A 24,655-nucleotide genomic window follows, 5' to 3' on the forward strand; every position below is an offset into this window, starting at 1 on the left:
ATCAGCGAGAAAGGGGTAGGTGGAGCCTCTGATGTGAACTTTCATCCCCACAACCAAACCCTCCATCGAGGGGACCAAACTAGAAAGCGTTTTACAAAGTCTTGCTCGCTGAGTTGATCACTCCAAACACAGTTTTGTTTGTTTAGTGACATTGTTGCCAGGATGTCCCCTTATTTATTTAGCGGGCATCATTTTAGTCATTTTTGCTTTTTGTTTTTTGAGAAAAGAGCACTCGCATCCATTTTGAGACTATGAGACACTACAATGCCCATCTGTACATTATCATCAGTCAAATTTTGTCACAATGGCACTGCTTTAGATAAACTGTAATACGTGCCCTCCTTAGACGTCACAAGAACTATAACGCCCTTTCTGTATCTGCAACCACTGAAGCAGGCACCATCATTAAACACTGCCCCATCTCGGAGATGTTTGCATTTGAATGTCCTGTTACATACTTCAAGGGCATTGATATTCAGAGGTATTCCTGCTCCAGCAAGGGTGATCATTTGGATATCTTTTTGGTCCTCTAGGGCAATGGGAGGATCTTGAAAAAAAGGGTTTCGTAAGAGATAGTTAAACTGAAGTAATGTCATTGAAAAGTAATGAACTTTGCTCTTAGCTTTTTTTTTCTGGATGGGCTTCACAGTGTTTCAATATTCATAGAGTTGTGAAGTCCTCATGCACTTTTGAACAGCCATTTTAAGTCAAAATGCTAGAGTAAAAGATTATATAACATTCACACGCATAAACAACGTAATCTTCTCTGGCTGCTGTGAGGAAATCCTAAAGGTACTTCAGATTGAGACTTAGTAAAATAAGAATCCCCCTGAAAACTTCTGAGGGATATAGAATTGCCAAGTATCTTATGGAGTTCAGGCCACGAGAGCATAAAAGCAGCTTTTCTACTGTTTCTGAGCTCATTTCCTGGTGTTGTCCCATCGAATTGGATAGGGGAAAGTATTTTGACAGAGTAAACTACAGCCCAGGTTGGGCTTGTAGATCCTTTCTGTTTTCCCATTTAATCAACTACATGTAGACGTCCCTTGTCCCGGTGCCCCTGGTTACATGCATCTTCCACATTAGGCCAATAAATCGTCTGAATCAATGCTCCTTGCCTTTGGGGGTTTGATCAGTAGATGTAAAGCATTGTTACCTGAATTGAGGCTGCTGTGGAATACAGATAGGTATTTAGTTGTCTAGATAACACAATGAGAAAAACTGTCTCCTTATCAACCGTCTCTTCCTTTCATCATTGACCCCCTTCTCTCTTGTGACTATCCTGGTCCCCTCAGATATGCAGCAGCACCAGTGTGCCATGAGTTGGCAGGCCCATGATGGTGAGGTCTATTCCGTGGATTTCAGCTACGACGAGAACACGGTATACAGCATTGGAGAAGACGGAAAGGTACATTCCTGAGGCTGGGGAACAAGCTTTGCCTGATATTTGAAATAATCCAACTTTGGGTACAGAGGCTTCAGTTGATGTTGTGAAACTGGGAATCTAATCCACTTTAACATGTACCTGTTATCTTCTATTCCAGTTTATCCAGTGGAATATACACAAAAGTGGGCAGAAGGTCTCTGAGTATTTTCTGCCGTCGGATGCCACAGGTCCCTTTGTACTGTCTGGTTACAGCGGGTACAAGCAGGTCCAGACCCCTCGAGGGCGCCTCTTCGCCTTTGACTCAGAGGGAAACTACATGCTCACATGTTCATCTACTGGCGGCATCATTTACAAGGTAAGGTGTCCAGGGTGGAAGTGACGCACTGGTGAGGTGGGAGGAGGCATTGAAGATGTTGAAATAAGAGACTACACTTTAAACCTCTTAAAAGAAATAGACAGACATACGTCTATATCTGTGCAGCCGGCCTATCGTTCCAAGGAGCCCGGGCCCCTCAACCAGACATTCTGAAACGTTGTATGACTTGTACCATCTGAAGTGGACCATCACGTGTTCTGTAGCTGTGCATTGCTGGTGTCCTAGGGACAGTAAAAGTGACCCTCACACCACTGCTGTGTGTCTGTTAGGAGCACTCACAGGGCCTGGGATTGTCACATCTTTTGTATATATGTATTACTGACATCTCTATGGCCAGAACAATCTCGCCCTCGAAAACTGCGTCCGAATGTCATCACCTTCAGGGTCTGAGACACAAACATAGAGAACCTGACTTTTAGTTAGTTACTGTATTGTGTGCTTTATTATGACTGTTGCCTGTAGTAAGGAAGATTATCAAAGAAAAAGACCCACCCCAACTCGAGGACGAGCTTCATGGGATCACGCAGGCCTGTTGCCAGGTTAACAACAGACTTGTGGTTAGACCGGTTTTCGGGAGCGCAGCCAGGGGGTAGGTGCCATATTAGACACCGGTCTAACCACAAATCTGTTAACCTGGCAACAGGCCTGCGTGATCCCATGAAGCTCGTCCTCGAGTTGGGGTGGGTGACTGATAGGAACAGCAAGTCCGGGTTGAAGTGAACCTGAGTAAGTGACTGTTGACGTCTTGACTGTGAGTGTCAGTATGCAGGAGTCTATATTATTTGTTTTTCTTATTGGAGAAGTCTAGTGATATAATAGGTCCTGAAGAAGCGTCACAGGATCCGTGTGGACCAAAAGAGACGCAAAACATGTCGACCGTATATTAAGGAACGTCCGTGAGTGACCGACTTCCTCTACATTCTATTATTGTTTCGAGTGAGTGTCTGAGCATTATCTCTATTAAACTCCCTTGTTATTCTTTTAATCTTGGCCATCACCCAACATCAAGGAATAAATTAATATTTAGTGAGGGTTCTGAGCCAATTTTATTCTCTATTTTGACTCTTTCTCCTTTCTCTTCGGACCCATATTTGGTTCCGCGGCATCATCGATAGTAAAAGACCTCCGGCAAAGAGCCCCCCTTCGGGGGGTGCCCGTCAGACATTGCAGCACCGGTCCGACGAGGAGCTGTCCGATGATGAAGCATGACACCTAATATGGTGTGTGAGGACTCTTGCTCCTATTGATTAGGACTCCCTTGTTTTCTTTACGCAGTGTTTGCCAACATCAAGAACAAATCCTGCAAGCTCGACATTTCTATACAATTAATCTATACCGTGTTGTATTGAGCCACATATAGTGCTAACATACACAACTGTAGGTAGAATTCAAAAAAGATATTTATTGTACCATATTTTTTATTAATATTTGCAACAAATACATTCATCAATTTTGTTATTTTTATGTCACACATACTACGGATAATAATATGTACACTTCATCACCAAAGTAAAAAGATAACAATAAGAACTCTTTGCGTTTCTCACATCACCCACCCTAAAGTCAATTCTCACTCACTATCCTATCCCAAACATACTACAGCCACGTGCCATACGTACTTCGAATTATACCAATAAAAAACACCCAAAGAAATATACACAGTTCCAACAAAGTCACTAGCAGCTTGACAATACATCTGTTATCTTCATAGCATATTATTAATGGTCCCATATATGAACTATTTCTTATACTTATAGTTACAAGTTGCTACATGTTTAATAACTGCATGTACAGACTCTGATGCTAGTGCCTTGGATATTTATAGATGGTATTACACATAAAAGTTGAACAAGCTGAAAGTATTATGTACAAAGTTTCTAATTAACTGTGATCTTCCTAAAACCTTTGACTAGCGCCTACTTGTGTGTTTCAGTAAAAGCCACAGGACTGCATGCCACCTTCTTCAGGGCGCAGTCACTTTCATACAAATAAGATGGTATGATGGGAGAACCCAGGACAAAGTACTCTAGGTAACTAGATACAAAAATGAATAAATCAGAACTACATAAAATGTAAGCCGAGGCTTCAAAGACAAATATATTTTTTTAGAATATTGTCACAGCACGAGTGCAGACCAGCAAACGTACTCGTTATCCAAAGTGGATGATAATTATAATACCCATAAGTGAACTACATCCACATGCCAATAAGAAACACCAAAAGAACCTACAAGGGTGAGAGAGACTTCCCAAACATATATGCTTACAAAACAGCCACAGAACAAAGTATCAGTGGATAGTTTCTTCCACCAAGTGAGGACTCACACTTGTACTTACCAATGGTAACATATACTCTGGCACACAGTAGTAAGAGGGACCAACTCTCTAAATACTCAGGCTTTCTGAACAAGTACAACTAAAGATAACACACATGATAGGCCAAAATCCATGGGGCATGGCTAAAGGAGGGGTATAGAAAAACAGGGGGAAAAGGGAACAAAAAGGGAGAAAAAATAAGGAAAAAAGAAAATAGGAAAAAAAACAATAGAAAAAAAGGAAAAAGAAAATTAGGAAAAGGGGGAAAGGAAACAGGACACCTACCCTTAGATATTGCCAAGAAGAAAATTACTCTTGTTGAAGATAAAGCACTTATTCAGTGACGTCCGCCAACAGGTCGAAAACAATAATGAAGACCTTTAAGGTCAAAACATCCATCAAGCCAAGGACCAAGAATAAGCACTGAAAAAATACAAAAACCTTATTGATAGGTTTATGCAAAAGTACATCACTGAGCACAATTCACCCACGAGAGGGGACTTTCCTAGTAGGGGGTTGTCAAAAATCTAATCATAACCCTTGCCACACAGTAGGGCTAAACATTTTAGGCAAGCTCAAAGAACACCATATTTTTCATCTCTCTTCCCCACACAGCATCCATCATCTGACAGTCTTATGGTTCAGGCCTTCACAAGTCAGTTGAATCCCAACACGTTTCCTTCCATTCCCCCTGACAACTAATCTAAGAGCGTGGGCAGTATGCACCTCAGCCGCAACCGCAAAATTGTGTTTTTGTTCCTCCACTAGTCTGACTCTCCTCTCAATCAACTCCAGCTGCTTGTTAGGCTGTTACTCTAATGCTTTTAGGATTCTGTGGCACAAGTCCTCCCTGGTGTACCTGACGACCTTCGTCCTATCCCAAGGTTTTCAGGAGAACTGTGTAAAGGTCACGCTTCATTTTTGCTTGGACACCACCGATTCCATTGAGCAGGCTGCTGACATTCACCGCCATACGTGCCTGTGATCCACTGGGTCCTCTGGCGATGGCCAGTCCTTCCTCATTGACATGCCCTTTGACAAGATGTGCCTTTTCAGAGACACTCTTGAGCTCACTCCCTGGACCTCTCTCTCTGATTCCTCCTCGCCAGTTGCACCAGTCCCAATGCTCTTTTCATGATTTTGGATGAGGCAAACCTTACACCCTGCCTGTCCAACCTCCTCAGGGGTCCAAGCAGTTTTGCGGTTGCAGCTGAGGTTCCTACCACCCACATGGCCAAGGTCATCCTACCGTCCAGTCTTATTTTTACTTCCAGCTGGGCCCAAAACTAAGGCCTGACTTAAAGGGCCATCAGTCCACCTTTTCTTCAGAAAGCATCCACACTAGGAGCTATCTGGATCCTTACACCCAGATGCCAATACAATGGTGAAGGAGATCAAGGGCACACAGCTTGGTATAATCTCACAAGTATTTAAGAGCAACTACGATTTGGAGAGAGATTTTGACTTTGTTTAACCCCTGCATATAAGAGGTATGCATGCACTGTAAGAATGTTTGATATATGTATGTGAGAAAACAAATGACAATATATATGGTAGTTACTAATTAATTTTTTTATTTAATTATTTTGTAGCACTGCTTATCCCAGTGTAGGGTGTCAGAGCACTTTACATCTCACGCACACATTATACAGAGACAAACAATCATACAAGTATGTAAATCAATGTAAGAAAATGTTAAATACGTCATTGAGGTTTACAAGGTGGAGGAGTCACACATCGTCCATACTTGTGGATGTTGGAAATGGGGTCTTTGGTTGGCAGTCAGGTTACCCCCTGTCCAAGCAAGGACCCTCACTCTAGTCAGGGTAAGTCACACACAATCCAAATTATCCTGTGCCCACCCTCTGGTAGCTTGGCACTGAGCAGTCATGCTTAACTTAGAAGGCAATGTGTAAAGTATTTGTGCAATAAATCATACAACACCACCATATAGCACCACAAAAATACACCACACAATGTTTAGAAAATATATAAAATGTATCTGGATAAATGCAGGTCAAAACAATCAAAGATGCAATAAGTAAATGTAGAGATATCACTGAAAAGTGATATAAAGGGGGTCGTTCTGACCTCGGCGGTAAAAGGCCCTTACCGCCGGTCAGAAGACCGCCATAACACCGCCGCGGTTAACCGCCACGGTCATTCTGACCCACGACGGCCAAACCTCCAAAAATCCGTCCTCCACTGCAGCCTGCCACATCAGCGGGCAGCGAGAAACTGGAGATGACCAAACCTCCACCGTCACGCCAACAGAAATACGACCATGCCATTACGACCCACGAATCCACACTGCGGTCATTCAAACGCGGTATTCCATTGGCGCTACACACCGCCGCGGTCAGAATACACACACAGCACCAAAACACAGCCACATTGGACAATTTGAAATACACACACCTGATACACATACACACACCACTCCCACACAATCAACCAACTATAAAACACACACCCACATCACCCACAAACCCCTGCGACCATAATTACTGAGAGAAGGAGAGAGAGACACAGCAGACAATCCACAGCAAGACACACTGAGGCACACTACACCATCACACACACCACATAGTAGCACAAAGCACCACTCACCAACATACTTATCATCACATACACCACCCCACACCTCACCCACGGCACCCCAAAGGCACCCACGCTTTTCGGACCAAGAACTCCGGGTCATGGTGGAGGAAATCCTAAGAGTGGAACCCCAGCTCTTCGGCTCGCAGGTGCAGCACACCAGTATAGCTAGGAAGGCGGAGCTATGGCAGCGGATCGTGGACAGGGTCAACGCGGTGGGACAGCATCCCAGGAATAGGGAGGACATCCGCAAAAGATGGAACGACCTACGGGGGAAGGTCCGATCGATGGTCTCCAGGCACAACATCGCGGTCCAGAAGACTGGCGGCGGACCCCCACCCACCCCTCCCGAATTCACATTGTGGGAGCAAGAGGTCTTGAACATCCTGCATCCTCAGGGCCTCACAGGAGTAGCCGGAGGAATGGACTCTGGTAAGTCCAATCTCAACTACTATATCCCCCCCACCCCACCAGCATGCCAACCCACACCCCCACCCTCACCCCCAACCCCCCAGCACACATCCTCCCTGACAATGTCTCACCAGCACAACCCACCCATCCCAACACCAACTCCTGCATGCCAACACAAATCATGGGCACCCATCACCTAAGCATGACCACTGCACTAACCCCCCCCCCCCCCACTATCTACCCTCACAACACCTCCCTCAAGGGAATGCCTGCACTGGGGGACAAGGGCACCCATAACACGCACGCTATTGCACACACAGAAACAATAACCAAACTCTCTTACCCCATGCAGGACCCGAACGACAACACACCAGCCAGGAGGGTCCAGAAGTGTCCATCCCACCACCGGAACAGGCCCACACTGAGGATAGCAGCTCTGTCGACAGTGAACCTGATGACCAGCCCGGACCATCGGGGACCTCTGGGCAGTCGGTTCCCCTCAGGCAGCCACAGGCCACATCAGACCCGACCCCCTCTGCCAACACCAGCACAGCTCCCACCCAGCGGGCCCATGCCTCTGTCTCTAGGACAGCTCAATCAGCGGTGTGTCTGCCACTACAGGGCACCCAGGCTAACCCAACACCCCAACAACAACAGGGACCTGGGGGCAGTGGTAGCGGGCACACCGTCCAGGGGACAGAGGCCGGGGGGAACCGGGCAGCTCGGAGGGCTGCTGTGCGACAGGGGGGGGAGGAGAGGCCCAGGGAACCCACTCTCCAAGAGGCCCTCACCACCCTCATGGGGGCATACCACCACTCCCAAGAAACGATGGCGACGGTACTGGCCAGGTTCACTGAGATCCAGGCACAGCAGGAGGAACGCTACATGGGGTTCAGGGAGGAGCTGAGAATCATCGGGACCGCAATGGGGACCATCGTCCTGGCCCTCCACAGGATAGAGGACGCGTTGCGGGACCATGGTGCACCACACAGGGCCCCTGTCACTAGCCCGGACCAGGAACAGCCTACCACCTCCGCCGGCGCTAGTGGACAGGAGGTCCCAACACCTCGACAGCCCCCCAGAACCCCACCTCCTGCTGAAGAACAACCACCCCGTAAGAGGAGCCTGAGACCAAAAAAAAAGACAGAGTAGGATGTCAAGACCCCCGCCAGCAGGACATACCCCCTCAAGTCTTCCCACTGTCCCACATTGCCACCCTGTCCAACCATGAACTGCCTATGCTCCATCCTTCCACAGGCAAAAGGACAATGCACCTGTGAGACTGAGAACTGGACTCTGCCATGGATATTCCTCCACCCCCACCCATCACCCTTAGAATCACATGTACCGATATCTAGCACTGTAAATAAATCACATTTTGCACACAAATCTGTTTTGAGTCATGCTGTATTATTAACAAATGTATTACATATTACTGTTCCATTTCTGTTCTGTCAATTAGTCATGACAACATACCAATGTCAATACGCTGTATTTCATGGGCGAACCAAGCAGAAGTCAGGTACTGAGTCAGACAGCACTGAGAAGGGAAGGGAAAGGCAAAAATTAATGACAAACATCTGTGGGGAACTACAGAAAGTACAGATGCAGGAGGCTATAAGCAATTGTGAAATGGCGTGGGTGATTCTTACCTGTGTGTTACTGGAAATACTGTTGTATCACTCTGTCCCTATTGTCTGTGTCGTCCTCAGAGTCTTCCTCCTCTTCACTCTCCACAGGCTCCACGGCTTCTATAACACCACCATCTGGACCATCCTCCTGCAGGAAAGGCACCTGGCGTCGCAAAGCCAGGTTGTGGAGCATACAGCACGCCACGATGATATGGCACACCTTCTTTGGTGAGTACATTAGGGATCCACCTGTCATATGCAGGCACCTAAACCTGGCCTTCAGGAGCCCAAAGGTTCGCTCAATCACCCTCCTAGTACGCCCATGGGCCTCATTGTACCATTCCTCTGCCCTGGTCCTGGGATTCCTCACTGGGGTCAATAGCCACGGCAGGTTGGGGTAACCAGAGTCACCTATTAGCCACACACGCTGTCTCTGTAGCTGTTCCATCACATAGGGAATGCTGCTATTTCGCATAACATACGGGTCATGCACTGACCCTGGGAACTTGGCATTTACATGGGAGATGTACTGGTCAGCCAAACAGACCACCTGGATATTCATTGAATGGTAATTCTTCCTGTTCCTGTACACCTGTTCATCGTCATTTTGGGGGACTAAAGCCACATGGGTCCCATCAATTGCACCAATGATGTTGGGGATGTGTCCAAGGGCATAGAAATCAGCTTTCACTGTAGGCAAATCACCCTCCTCTGGGAAAATGATGTAGCTCCGCATGAGTTTCATCAGGGCAGACAACACTCTGGATAAGATCTTGGAAAACATAGGCTGAGACATCCCAGATGACATGGCCACTGTTGTCTGGAATGAGCCAGTTGCAAAGAAATGGAGGACAGACAGAACCTGCACTAGAGGGGGAATTCCTGTGGGTTGGCGGATGGGGGACATCAGGGCTGGCTCCAGCTGGGCACACAGTTCATGGATGGAGGCTCGGTCAAGTCGGTATCGTAGTATTATGTTGCGTTCTTCCATTGTGGACAGGTCCACCAGCGGCCGGTACACGCGAGGATTCCTCCTTCTCATCGCTAGTCCCAGCGGACGGTGCCTAGGAAGGAGAATATGGAATCCACTCACAGGTACGTACAACACAGCTTGCACAGTACAGGGAAATGTATGGTTTGATATGTTTGTATGTGTGCCATTGCAAGGCCTAGGCCTGTGTGACGCATTAGAAATTAAGCCATGTGGGCCCTTGAAATGGCCGATGCCTGACCTGTGAAGTGGGACAATGGGATGTGAGGTCACTGCGCTGGCGGGGCACACCGTGGCGGTAGGCGGTCGAAGACCGCTGTGCGAAGACGCATTGGTTAACATTGAAGCCTATGGGTTTCAGGAGCCAATGACGATGTGCGCCGGCGGTCGCGGGACGCACCGCCGCGGTACGCACCGCCGCGGGCGTGACCGCCATTTTCTATCTGCTCAATCATTCGAGACCTGATCATCCACAGGAGAGGACCTATACTGCAAGTGCTGGTGTGAACTCGGTCTGGAAGTGACAATGGCTGCTGCTACTGGTGAAAGGGCCCCCGCCTTCAGTTCAGAAGAGTTGGAGAAGCTCGTGGACGGGGTCCTCCCCCAGTATGCGCTACTCTACGGTCCTCCAGACCAACAGGTGAGTACACTCAGTGCACATTGAATGGGTTATGCCTGTGTGGAGGGGGGGGATGTAAGTTGGTGGGGTGTGGAGGGAATGAGGAGTGCAACGCACGACAGATGAGAGAATGGGAACCATGACAAGGTTGGGGAGGGGGGGCATGTACTCCAAACATGCAGATATGTGACGGTTTCTCTTTCCCACCCTGTACATGTCAAACAGGTGAGCGCCCACCAGAAAATCGATATTTGGCGTGCCATCGCCAAGGAAGTCCGGAACTTGGGGGTCTACAACAGACGGGGCACCCACTGCCGCAAGAGGTGGGAGGACATCCGCCGCGGAACGAGGAAGACCGCAGAAACACTGCTGGGGATGGCCTCCCGACCTAGGAGGGGTGCCAGTCGCACCATGACCCCCCTGATGTCCCGGATCCTGGCGGTGGCCTACCCTAATTTGGATGGGCGCTTGAGGACAGCACAGCAGACACAAGGGGGTGAGTATCCGCACATTCTCCCATCTGTATGCGCATTGGAGGCGTCTGGGTGGGGGAGGAGGGCTGTGGGTGACATTAGGCCAGGGCGCTCTCTGTAGTGTAGTCCGCTCCCTTAGGCATGGCCCTGTGCCCCCGCCCCCCACCTCTGTAGGGTGCCAAGTGCAGCTACCCATGCTCCAGCATCACACATGTGCGCGTGTGTTGTCCCTAGACCTGTTTGCCTAGTCAGAAGTACTGAGTAGTGTACCCCAAGTTCGCAACTTAGTGCACGAGGCACCTGTGTCTGTCCTCTCCGCAAAGGGTATTGCTAAGGCATGCACTCAACTTTGTTTAATTTCTCCCCCCACCCTAAATCTTTGTCTTCTTGTGTTTTAGCATCATCCGGCGGAGGAGATTTGGCATCGGAGCAGGAGGGCGCTGCAGGTCACCAGGCCCCGGTGGGCACTGACACAGACACCGAGGGCACCAGTGATCCGGAGGGCGAGGGGAGCACCACAACGGGGGCCGGTGGAGACACCAGCGACACGGACACGTCCTAGCGGTGGCGGCACCATCTGTGCCCCCCGCAACAACAGGTAGAGCCGCCACCCAGCGCACCAGGACCGCCCTCCCAGCAGCCCCTCAGTCTTCGCTCCGTGGCCGCTCGGCCAGGAAGGCGCGCGTCTCCTTCACCCCAGGCACCTTAGCCCCTGCCTCTGTTACCCCTGCTGCCCTCAGTGCGGAGCTCATTGACCTGGTGAGGACGGTCATTGTTGGGCAGACTACCCTTCTGAATGCCATCCAGGGGGTGGAAAGGGAGGTGCATCGGAGCAATGCCTACCTGGAGGGCATTCATTCGGGTCAGGCTGCCCATCAACAAGCGTTCACTGCTCTGGCCTCAGCACTGACGGCAGCCATTGTCCCTGTCTCCAGTCTCCCTCTTCTATCTGCCTCCACCCTTTCTCTGTCTCCTGTACCTCAACCTATCCCATCCACACCATCAGACCAGCCTGCACACACCTCAACACCCAAGGCCAGCTCATCCAAACATAAGCACCACAGAAAACACAAGCATTCACCCAAGCAACACACAGATGCAGACATATCAACAGTCACTACCACCTCTGTGTCCCCGTCCTCCTCGTCTCCCTCCTCCCTCCCTGTGACGTCTACACTCACACCTGCATGCACCCCAACATCAGCCAGTTCTTCCACCACCAGCAAACCCTCCACTACAGTCCGCACACCTGCAGTCACCACCCCCACTGGCATTTACACGTCCCCTGTGTCCTCTCCCACTGTGTCTGTCACCCCTCTTCCAAGACACATAAACGCAGGCAGACACCCAAACAACAGCCAACCACCTCACCACAGCCTACTTCCCAGTCACCTGCACCCAAGGACAGCACACCTGGCTCTCATACAACCACATCCTCTTCCTCCACTTCTCTCACCACTACTCCTACCCCTTACCTTGGTCCCAAGAAAAATTACCTCTCCAGTTTTGACCTCTTTCCCTCCCCCGACCCACCCCCTCCAACTGGGAAAAGTCCCAAGGGCACCTCAGCCACCACCAGCCCAACTTCTACAGTGCAAGTGGTGCATGGCATGTGGAGTCCACCCTTTGGCGGCAGTAACACTTCGGTGAGCAGCAAGGGGACAGACAGCCCCCCCCCCAGGCAAGAGGACCCGGAAATTGAAGGGCCGCCGTGAGCGGACAGAGACGGCTGCCCCCAAGGAGGTGACTCCGGCCACTTCACCGGCCACAGCAGCCAGGGGAGGCAAGGGCCCGAGAGCCCCATCTAAGGAGCGGAAGGACAGCAGGGCGGAGAGGACAACCACCAGGAGCGCGGAGCAGGAGGGCCCCACAAGCCCCATCCCGGCTGCAAGGGACGACACCAAAGGGCCCAGGACTCACTCCCCGAAGGGGCCTGACACAGCACGGTCGGAGGGCGAGTGAACAGGGTGTCCAGGCCAGGTATGACTCCCTTGACATACTGCAAGAGCACCGCTGAACAGGGCCCCGCCGTGAAGACAGGTACCGCTGAACAGGGCCCCGCCGTGAAGACAGGTACCGCTGAACAGGGCCCCGCCGTGAAGACAGGTACCGCTGAACAGGGCCCCGCCGTGAAGACAGGTACCGCTGAACAGGGCCCTGCCGTGAAGACAGGTACCGCTGAACAGGGCCCCGCCGTGCAGAAGAGCACCGCTGAACAGGGCCCCGCCGTGAAGACAGGTACCGCTGAACAGGGCCCCGCCGTGAAGACAGGTACCGCTGAACAGGGCCCCGCCGTGCAGAAGAGCACCGCTGAACAGGGCCCCGCCGTGAAGATAGGTACCGCTGAACAGGGCCCCGCCGTGCAAAAGAGCACCGCTGAACAGGGCCCCGCCGTGAAGACAGGTACCGCTGAACAGGGCCCCGCCGTGAAGACAGGTACCGCTGAACAGGGCCCCGCCGTGCAGAAGAGCACCGCTGAACAGGGCCCCGCCGTGAAGACAGGTACCGCTGAACAGGGCCCCGCCGTGAAGACAGGTACCGCTGAACAGGGCCCCGCCGTGCAGAAGAGCACCGCTGAACAGGGCCCCGCCGTGAAGACAGGTACCGCTGAACAGGGCCCCGCCGTCTCAAGCACCGCTCCGCTGGGCCCTTCCTGTCAAGCACCGCTCCGCTGGGTCCTTCCTGTCAAGCACCGCTCCGCTGGGCCCTTCCTCTCAAGCACCGCTCCGCTGGACATCGCCATGTCATGCACCGCTGCGCTGGGTCCCGCCGTCTCAGGCACTGTTTATGGTTCACTGTGCCCACCATGCCTCCTCCTTGACCAGTGGACTCTGTAATCCACTTGAGAGACTGTGGCTTTGCACTCCCCAGGATGGTCCAGTGGGCAACCCACCCACTGCAGAGACATTGAGAGACTGTGGCTTTGCACTCCCCAGGATGGTCCAGTGGGCAACCCACCCACTGCAGAGACTTGAGAGACTGTGGCTTTGCACTCCCCAGGATGGTCCAGTGGGCAACCCACCCACTGCAGAGACTTGAGAGACTGTGGCTTTGCACTCCCCAGGATGGTACAGTGGGCATGGTGGCTCCTCGTGGATCTGGCGTCGTGGACTCATGTGGCTGTGGTGGCCCCCCCTTCCCTTCCCCCTGAGGTGCCTGTAGTTTTGACATCAGATGCCCCTGCAGTGTTCTCTCCAAAGGACTCAGGTCTCGTGTGTGGGCTTTGCCCTTGTTTCGCAGAACCTTGGCCCACGGACATGTTAGATTCGTAGGATGTGCAGGACTTGTTACTTCAGTGATACACTGATGTGTATATCTTTTTGGTTTTTGTAAATATTTTTCACGGTTGCTCAATTATTTCCAGGTGCTTTTTTTGTACATGAAAATTTATTCCAAATTTGGTTGTGTCATTGTATTTTTAAAGGGTCTTTGTGTGGTGTCACTGTGACTTCCTGCTCTGCATTGGTGTGTACATATTGGGGGGGTGGGGGGGTCGCATATGTGTATGCCCGTAACCTTTCTTCCTCCCCCCTCCCGTGTGTCGTAGGTGCAGTACTCACCGTTGACGTCTGCGCCGGAGTTCGTACTCGTGGTAGATGAGCAGGTAGACGAGAGCAGGTATGATGTTCAATTCGGGTTCCATGCTGTCCGGATTCCGCGTGGAGTGTCTCGAGGTGAGCGTTTTCCATTGGAAATGTCTGTTTCCGCCGTGTTTTTATCGGCGGGGCTCCCGCCCCGGAAAAGGTGGCGGATTGGTGGGTCGTGATAGGGTGGGCGGTACATTGTCTGCCGCCTGGCTGTTGGCGGTGACCGCTGCGCTGTTTGTTTGTTCCGCCGTGGCGGTCGGAGTGTTAATGCGGCGGGCTGTGTTGGCGGTTCCCGCCAGGGTCAGAATTGCATTTTTTTTACCGCCGGCCTGTTGGCGGGTTGGCCGCCGCTTTATCACCGACCGCCAGGGTCAGAATGACCCCCAAAGTGTCTTAAGTCTTTTAAAATCAAACAAAGTCTCTTTCAAGCACAAAGTACCTGGTTAGCATGAAAAATCTCCGCAAAGGGTCGCAGAGGAGGAGAAGCGTGGATACAATGGGGTGTGCGTTGATTTTTTCGGGCTGCACACAGCGATGCGTCATTTAGTTTCCACGCAGGGACGGCTGTGTGTGGATTTCCGGCACTCGGTCGTGGATCCTCTATGGGTTGTGAGGTTTTCATACGCCCCGGGGACAGTGCGTGGATTTCCTGCGCTGGCAGGACGAAGTCACATGAGCTGCATCGATCCAGTGGCCGTTGCGTCAAATTTTCTACCACACAGCAGGCACTGCGTCGATTCCTCTCTGGAAATCGGGCTGGTCGTTCTGGCTCGGCTGTGCGTCGATCCAGTGGGCCGTGCGTCTAATTTTCGGTCGCTACACTGACGCTGCGTCTATCTTCTCATTGCGGAGACAGGCTGCGTCGTTCCAGTTCGGCGTGCGTTGAAATTTTCACCGCAGTACAGGCTGTGCGTCGTTTCTGGCATGCTGTGTGTCGAATTTCGCCACACAAGGAGTCCTTTTTGAAGAGATGACGTCTTTTTGGTCCTGAGACTTCAGGGAACAGGAGGCAAGCTCTATCCAAGCACTTGGAGAGCACTTCTTCACCCCAGCTAGAGAGCAGCAGGGCAACAGCAAGGCAGCAGTCCTTCAGAGAAAGCAGTCAGGTGAGTCCTTTGGGCAGCCAGGCAGTTCTTCTTGGCAGGATGCAGGTTCTGGTTACAAGTTTCTTCTCCAGGAAGTGTCTGAGTTGGAAGGGGCTGAGGCCCTGTTTATATACCCAAATATGCCTTTGAAGTGGGGGAGACTTCAAAGAGTGGCTTAGAAGTGCTCCAGGTCCCCTTCCAGTTCAATCCTGTCTGCCAGGGTCCCAGTAGTGGGTGTGGCAGTCCTTTGTGTGAGAGCAGGCCCTCCACCCTCCCAGCCCAGGAAGACCCATTCAAAATGCAGATGTATGCAAGTGAGGGTGAGTATCCTGTGTTTGGGGTGTGTCTGAGTGAATGCACAAGGAGCTGTCAACTAAACCCAGCCAGACGTGGATTGTAAGGCACAGAAAGATTTAAGTGCAGAGAAATGCCCACTTACTAAAAGTGGCCTTTCTAAAATAGTACTATTAAATCCAACTTCACCAGTCAGCAGGATTTAATGTCACCATTCTGGCCATACTAAATACGACCTTCCTACTCCTTTCAGATCAGCAGCTACCACTCAAACAATGTATGAGGGCAGCCCCAAATGTTGGCCTGTGAAGGGAGCAGGCCTCACAGCAGTGTAAAAACGAATTTAGGAGTTTTACACTACCAGGGCATGTAAACTACCTAGGTACATATCCTGCCCTTTGCCTACACAGCACCCTGCCCTATGGATTACCTAGGGCATACCTTAGGGGTGTGTTATATGTAGAAAAAGGGGAGTTTTAGGCTTGACAATTACTTTTAAATGCCAAGTCGAATTGGCAGTGAAACTGCACACACAGGCCTTGCAATGGCAGGCCTGAGACAAGGTTAAGGGGCTACTAAAGTGGGTGGCACAATCAGTGCTGCAGGCCCACTAGTAGCATTTAATCTACAAGCCCTGGGCACACATAGTGCACTCTACTAGGGACTTATAAGTAAATTAAATAGTCCAATTGGGTATGATCCAATGTTACCATGTTTAAAGGGAGAGAGCATATGCACTTTAGCACTGGTTAGCAGTGGTAAAGTGTGCAGAGTCTTAAAACCAACAAAAACAGTGTCCAAAAAGTGGAGAGAGGCAGGCAAAAAGTAAGGTGTGACCACCCTAAACCTGTCAGGTTCAACAGTGGGCTTTCCTTTTTAAGAGTGCATGGGCAGGAGAAACACAAAGGCAGGATTAAAAACGTAATGGAGTGGTCAGGGCTTTTTGTACTAATATGAACTGCAAAGAACAAAAGGATCTCTGTGTTGTAAGCAGTAACCCACTTATCTTTCTACATAAAATGCACATTTGTGATCTGCATTTTACAGGGTGTGCTTTGCTGGTGGTGTATTAACCCAATGTGCTACTCTGAGCCAAGACATTGGGTTGATAAAACACAGATCTCTCCAAACAAAGTGCACTAACCATCAGAGTTATCTTAACATTGTAATGGCCCCCTGAAAATTACTGGGCACAGAAAGAACTTCGAGGCACCTTTACCCAGTGAGATACTTTCAAATGCAGCCTCTTTGTCACCAAATGAATAAGCTACAGCAGATTAATTTTCAGATTGGTCCTTCTTGCCAATTTGTGTGTGGTGAGTTTTTGAAAAGTAAATGCATAAGTTGACCCGTATGACTCCACTTTCAAGGGCCCGCCCCTCGTAATTCCACCCCTTTTCCACTGCTTCACCTTGATTCCCAATTTATGGGTTCTTGGGGTAATTGTGTTCCAATTCCAGCAATGTTGGTCCGTACAAAATGTAGGCGATGCATACAGCAGCGTTGTAAATCCTCCCACTTTCACAACTTAAGCGGTGGTGGTGTTGCCATAATTATGTATGATCCTCTGCTGTCTGCACCCCTGCAGACAAAAACTCTTAAAAAGAAAAGTAGGGCAAAACCACAATAGAGTCAGGAATGCAAAGCCAATCACAGTAAAAGAGGACCAAAAGGTGGAATTATTGAAGAAAGAGAGGGAAAAGTGTAAAGAAGCGTAGCTTTGATTGGAGCAGCAGATGCAGTGGCAGCATCGCCCATGGGCCTTGGGGGGGGGGGGCTGAACTCTGTTTTTTTAGGCTGAGCGCAGCAGCGCGCAAGCGTGGCTTTTCCGACGTGTTGTTATCGATTTGGGCTTTTAGCTACTCCCACCTCACACCCATCTCTGTTGCTCGTTCATGGGCTTGCCCTTCAAAAATCCTTTGTTATCATTGGTAAATGCTTTACGTTTGTCCCTTCTTCAGGCATTTTGGTTACGCTTTGGACATCGCCCCTGTTACATGGCTAATTGCACTTCTGCCGATACGTTTGACTGCGAGTGAACTTCTTTTTCCTTTTGTGTGTCTCCTTCACGCTCGTGGTGTGGCGCGTTGAATTGGCTCGCTTATGTGAAACTGTATTACTTTTCATTTTCAATGTATGTGGCAAGAAAAGCCCAGTTAGGAGTTTACTACGCCAGTAGCTCAAACACAAGTAAATGAGAGACCCATTGCATTGCTAGTGCTTGTGCTATATTTTGCCGTCAAATGGCAGCGGGAGGTCCATTTTTTTCCCTTGTACTAAGTTCTACGATATACTGGCTAAGCTGCCGAGTTTCGGAAAGGGAGGGGGGGTGGGCTGGAAGAAAGAAAGAAAGAAAGAAACGTTAGGTATGAAAAGAACAAAGAAACTGTGACAAGAAATAAGGCCAAAAGCATGAATAGATAGATGCGGGGGTGAAAGGACTGACGGATAGAAATGTAAAATAACATCTGCTGGGTGAGAGAAAAAAATCCTGAAATACCGAGTGGGCGGATGGATGAATGGTATACTAGATACATGGGTTAATCGATAAAAGGGAGGTGAAATGATGGATGGATGACTGAAAAAATGGATTTATGGATGGGAAACTGATGAATGAACCGCTGAAAATATGAGTGGAAAGATAGGAAGTTGGATGGAAGAGTGTAATGATGAAAGCAGGTTTAGACAGAATGGTAAAGGCAGGAAGGATGGATGGAATGGTGAAATGAAGGATGGAAACATGAACGGATGGATAGATGCATCCATGAAGGGCTTAGAGGATGGAGAGAGATTCACGGAAGGTGGGATAAAAGGACCTCATATAGGAAGGGTAGGGCTATTGCTCACCCAATGACATTCGAGGTATGAATGAAAGCGGGCGGTATTTTAATGGCCTGGCTATTCCCTTGGATGCGCATGACTTCGGTTTAGTGAAGCATGATGCGCCGGTGGCAGTACTGAAACTTAAAGCAGACCCATCACTTTTTCTCAAACGACCCACAAGAGGGCACTGTTGTGCATACTGTAAATCGATGGGGTTTTCAGCACGGTACAGAAGTTGACATAATGGAAAACCGTTTTCGTACAGCGCTGTTTAGTTTTGCATTATAAAACCCTATGAACTCATTTGTTTTTTCTTCATTAAATGACTATCAAAATGCAATTTTGGACGTAAAACGTACCTGCCATTTGGTAAATTACGTAGAAGCTGTTTCCTTTCTTCATAAATTAGGAATGCAAGACTTTAGATCATCAAAATAGATTTTGTGTGCACGCTGCACATATTGAGAATTGCCATCACTCTGCCCGCTCATTTATTGAGCCATCGTGTCATAATCCTTTTTTCCGTGCTAGAGGCCAGCATTAAAGGTGACATTCAAAGCCGTAACTTCTTGCACAAAAACCTCAGCGTTGAGGCAGGGCGAAAAAAGACGTGCATCAAACAATGCGGGCGAACAATAAGAAACAAAACAAAGGAATACTGTAGGGTCAGGAAACCTAGACAAGGCGCAGGGGAGCCTGGGAGGTCGTGATAAGTACAGGCCGCCTACATACCTTCTCCAGACCCTCCTGGTGGTCACATTTCCGGTTTCGGATTTGGTCAAGGCCAAAGATTCTAGCACGGCGATGTGGGTTACTAAGTGGGCCTGAGGGTACTTTCCGTTTTGGAAAACCATGTTTTCTCTGCTTTAGCTTATCTGATCGTCACTACTGGCTTTACCAATGCCGGCCTATTTTAAAAGCATTGACGTTGGTAAATACAATAGCAGGAACTGATTTGCATTGGTAAAGAGAAACCGATGGGATTTGACAGTGCTTGTTTAATTTGTTTGCCACCATTGATTTTATTAATTCCTAAAACCCCACCTCCACATAATGGTGCAGGCCATGTCTTACCCATCTCTGACCCCTAATTGCCAATTTCAACCCACCTCACTCCTTCCCTCTTCCCCACCCAACCCCTAGCCAATTCGTGTTTGTTTTTCTTGGAAATTATTCTGAGAAAATACGTTACTTGGTTAGGAAGTACATCGTTTTACATAATGCTCTAGCAAAATGTTTCCTAAACTATGGGTCGCAACCCACTGGTGGGTCGTGAGCCAATTTTTGGTGGGTCCTGCCTTCAAATTCTGCATTTATCTCATCACATTTGCGCTCTCTTGCACTCTCAAAGAGAATACGCAGGATCCAAAGGTAGATTTCCAACGTTTATTAGAAAAGATGCAGCCTACAGCTCAATCGTGGTATCCTTGAGCCAGTCAACGAGCAACTGACTGAAAAGGAATCCTCACTCCAGATCTAGGCCATGGAATGCAGTAAAGAGCTACATTCTCCCTAAGTCATCTGCCCTTAAATCATAACACGTAGCTATAACACATCTCCCCCTCTACAACACATTTTGCTTATTTACTTTACAAATAATATGAGTAACAACACTTTACCAATAGAAACATAAACCTTAAAAATTACAATGGAAGAGTAATAAATGTGAACATACACTTGGTGAATAACAAATTATTCTATTGAACGTAATCTTCCAAATATACAGGCGGTCGACGACTCCTTACACTCCTTAACAAATTCGCAGCTGGATTGGAGCACAAATCACCCCTGAGCCCTATTGCATCTCCTCCTCCTTGGCATGTTAAGGGAGTGCCATTCGCCTCACTTACTGAGTCACACTACTCTCGGTCTGACATTAACATGAAAGCGTTATAATCCAGTTCTCCCAGCTTCATATTCTGACCTCCTCTTTGATAAAGAGCCACTGTTCTATTGTTCCAACGTTCACCATTTTCTAGAATTACAGACTAACGATGAACCTGTTTGACTTTAAGAGGTTCTTAGAATTTTGTTAATCCCCCATTACCATTTTACATCGAAGTTTCACCCAATGACCTACCTGAATGCGCTGAGAACTTTTCGCCCTATCTTGTTTGTCACCTGTTAGAATATCACATTTGATTGTCTCTTTCAACCAGGCTGGCACCAACGTAGTACCTGGCAAGCTTCCATGCATTATTTCAAAAGGGGTCTTACCAGTCACATCTTGAGCACTGGTGTGGTAGACTCACATAAAGGCCATAACCATCGTTACCACATCCTGCCTTCCGGCCACCGCCATTTAAATTGTCCCCTTCACCATCTTATTAGCCGTCTCTACTATTCCATTACTTTGTGGGTTGTAAAAAGAAGTACGATTATGTATGATGCCATTGAAGTTCAAAAATCTGCGCATCTGCAGAGATCAACTGCGTCCCATTATCTGTTATGATCACATAAGGGGTTCCTTCTTCAACAAAGATTTCTTTTAACACCAACACAGTCACTCTTGTGGTTATTTCTTGCAGTGGCTTGACGATCAGCCATTGTGAGTGAACATCAACTACTACCATGACATACCTCCATTCACTTCTCAGCTCGTACATAGGTCCTATGCAATCCAAACTCAACGTATGCCATGGTTTACCAGCATCCTTTAAGTGATCCTGGTTCGACTGCACCCCCCTTTCAGTCTTTTCTCACTTTCCTTACATATAGTACACCTCTCTAGCCATCTCTGTACTTGCTCATACTTGCCGGGCCACCACCAATTCTCTCTTAACCACTTCTTAGTTTTGGATTGTCCAAGATGCCCCTCAGGAGCCATTCCTATAAGCTTTGACTACAATTTAGGTGGAACAGTTTTTCCACCCCTCATTATTACTTCATCGTTCTCAACAGAGAACTAATCTAAGACTTTTAGATAAGGCCTTACAGATAATGCTACTGTACTCTTCCTTCTGCTACCCAGTACAATCAAAAGTTTCAACTCCTTGACCATTGATCTGATTCCATTTCCCTGCTACACTCTTCCTTTGTGATAGCCAATCCATTTACAATCTTGACAGTCAGTCTGCCTGACGATTTCTCCAACCCTGAATGTGTTCCAGCATATAACAATACTCCTGCAGCTTCGCAGCCAACCTTGCCTATCTTGCAGAAACCTTACTCGCTCCACCTGGAAACAACACTAGTATCAAGGATTTATGGATGGTGCGTAATAGGAACTTGGTTCCCCAAAAATACGTTCTAAAGTAGTCGGTCGCCCAGGCAGTCGGCAGAGCTTCACATTGCATAACTGAGTTATTTCTCTCAAAAGTGGTCAAGGTTCTTGAAACAGAGGCAACTGTCTTCTCACATTTGCCATGTATTTGCACCAAGACAGCTCCAATACCTGTAGCACTGGCATCTACAGTAAGTAAAGATTTCAACTTGGTGTTAAAAGGTGTCAGAATACTAGCGTCACACATTTCCTTCTTGATCATCTCAAAGCACTTCTGCTGCTCATCTTCCCAACTAAAGGTATCTGAGAACCTCTCTACAAACTCGACATAATATGCTATTGAACCAAGGAACTATCTCAATATGTCTTTATCTGTAGGTGCAGCAGCTAGTTTGATGGCACTCAACAAGTTCTCTTTTGGTTTTACACCATCACCACTAATACTGTAACCTAAGTAATCTAAATGATCTACTAAGAATGTATACTTGTCCTGGCAAAGAGTTAACCCAGCATTCTGTACTTTATACAGTGCTTGCCTGAGAGCAACATTATGTTGTTCTATAGAGTTACCAAAAATCAAAATATTATCTTGAAAATACAAGATGTTATCCAATCCTTTGAAGAGCTCACTCATCATTCTTTGATATACGCTGACCGATGAAAAAAGCCCAAAGGGCATACGTGTGAAGTGGAATGTTCCTTCCATTGTGATAAAGGCAGTCATAAGATTCGGATCATCATGTAATTTATTTGATGGTATGCGTTCTTTAGGTCTAAGTTGGAAAAATATTTACCCCCACGCAAAGCCAAAGTTAATTTATGTTCAGTAATGGATAAATATCTACCACAGTATTTTGATTAAGAGACCTAAGGTCCACAAAAAATCTGTACCAACCATCTGACTTTTCAGTGATCGTGACATGAGATATCCATATGGAGGACTATGTTAGTTCGATGACCCTGCTTTGTAACATCTCCTGTAACATTTCTTTAACAGCCCCACAAGCAACCAAAGGTATTCTTCTCACTTTATGCTGTACAGGAATAGCATTTGGTTTTAGCATAATCTCAAGCTGTGAACCCTTTTGAGAGTCCAAATTCACTTCTGAACACATCTTGTGCCTCATTTAGAATGTCTGTAAGTGTAACACTCTCAACCACCAATACCTGACTAGGAGATCTAGGGTTAATGAAGATATTCAGATTATATGGATGTGCTCGGCCCAGGTTAGGTGGACCATATTCTATCACATACACTTTCCCTTTAATTTCTCTCCCATTAAATTTAATGGTAGCTCTCACGTATCCTACTAACTCAGTTGCTTTTCACTTGCACCCTACAAGATTAATGTCCTTAGGCCAGAGAAGAATTCCTAACCAATTTTCCACAAAAAGACTTTTAGGAATAATTGTGTACATGGATCCACAATCAATCATGAGTTCTGCTGTCCTATTGATTTCAAATTGCCCTTTATGCCTGCATCTTCTGCCTTTTCTTATGTCCACATCCCCCACACAAAGAACAAGGTCTTCGCTTGCTTCCATGACATCACTTGTTCTTGTTACATTTCCTTCATCAACCGTGGCTACTTTCAACTTACTACCTTGCTTGCACACTACAGCGAAATGGCCCCATCAACCTCACTTTCTACAATCTTTGTTATCTGCTGTACATTTCCGAAAATCTGCTGCATGGTTGCTGCTCCCACAACAATAACTCACTTTGTTGGTTTGTTTAAATCTCCCAGTGTTATTGTTAGATTTGAGTACTGCAACCACCTCAAAGTCTTCCTCGCTTACATCAGAAACTTCACTAGAGATAATGTTTTTTTTCTCCATTTCTTTCATGCAGATTTCTGGCAACTTTAGCAATGTCAGTGGCGTCTTTCAAAGATGGATTCTTAGCAGGCCATAAGCACTCATGCATCTTTTTACTTCCACAATGCACAATCAATTGATCTCTAATTAGTTTGTCTGTCATTATGCCAAATTTACTCTTCATTGATAACTCTCTCAATTTTGAAACAGACTCATCAATTGTTTCTGCTTCGTTTTGAGGACATGTATAGAATTTATATCTGGTCATTGCTAAGTTTACCTCTAGCAAATCTTTTCTCAAGCTGTTTTTTGCTTTAACATAGACATCTTTTATGACATCTCCATTGGATTCAGTTGCTACAGGTAAATATCTGAAAATACGCTGACCCTCAGTACCAAGCATATTTAGGAGTAACGCCTTGTTCCTTGCAGTAGAAATCTTTGTCCATCTATTGCCTCAATATATGTTTCAGACATTCCTATCCAATCCTCCCATTCTACTGTCAAAGGGCCTGGTTGTGGTAAAAACAAGGGAGGAGTAACAACACTACTTTGTCCTTGCATAATTAATTATATTGTGTGCCCAACAATGGGCAACAATGTACAATGGAGGCAGTTATATTGTTACCACTACTTGTCTAAAATTCTGTCGTATGATAATAGGAACATATGTTATAATATAATTATTTCCCCCAGTGCACATCACACCATATAATTGCAATCTAGTTGAAGTTAATAGGTGAACGTGTCACCAACTCCAGCAATTCATGTCACCAAATTCCAACAATTAATGTGTGACACGGATTAACGTGCATTTCACTGGAATGTCAAACGTTTACCTGTGCAGGTAATCATGTCACTGTAGAATTGTACCAGATCTTACTGATGACTTGACTTCTGCAATATATGTGTATTTTGTGACACACACTGGTGTGCGTATCACTGCAGGATCAAAAAACCTTCACTACACTGACACATACGGGTGTGCATGTCACCGTTATCCTAGAAATCAAAGATGCCTCCA

General features: G+C 47.7%; 1 protein-coding gene across 5 annotated transcripts in view; it reads left to right on the forward strand.

Moving 5' to 3' along the window:
• Positions 1-24,655, forward strand: part of WDR91 (WD repeat domain 91) — a 178,295-nt gene that overhangs the window by 146,481 nt on the left and 7,159 nt on the right. For all 5 annotated transcript variants that reach the window (XM_069227939.1, XM_069227940.1, XM_069227943.1 and 2 more), the window contains 2 exons: positions 1,296-1,408; positions 1,545-1,742. In XM_069227939.1, coding sequence (XP_069084040.1) covers positions 1,296-1,408; positions 1,545-1,742 — 311 coding nt within the window. The remainder of the gene's footprint in view (positions 1-1,295; positions 1,409-1,544; positions 1,743-24,655) is intronic.

The sequence above is a fragment of the Pleurodeles waltl genome, chromosome 4_1, assembly GCF_031143425.1.
Source record: "Pleurodeles waltl isolate 20211129_DDA chromosome 4_1, aPleWal1.hap1.20221129, whole genome shotgun sequence".
NCBI classification, from domain to species: domain Eukaryota; kingdom Metazoa; phylum Chordata; class Amphibia; order Caudata; family Salamandridae; genus Pleurodeles; species Pleurodeles waltl.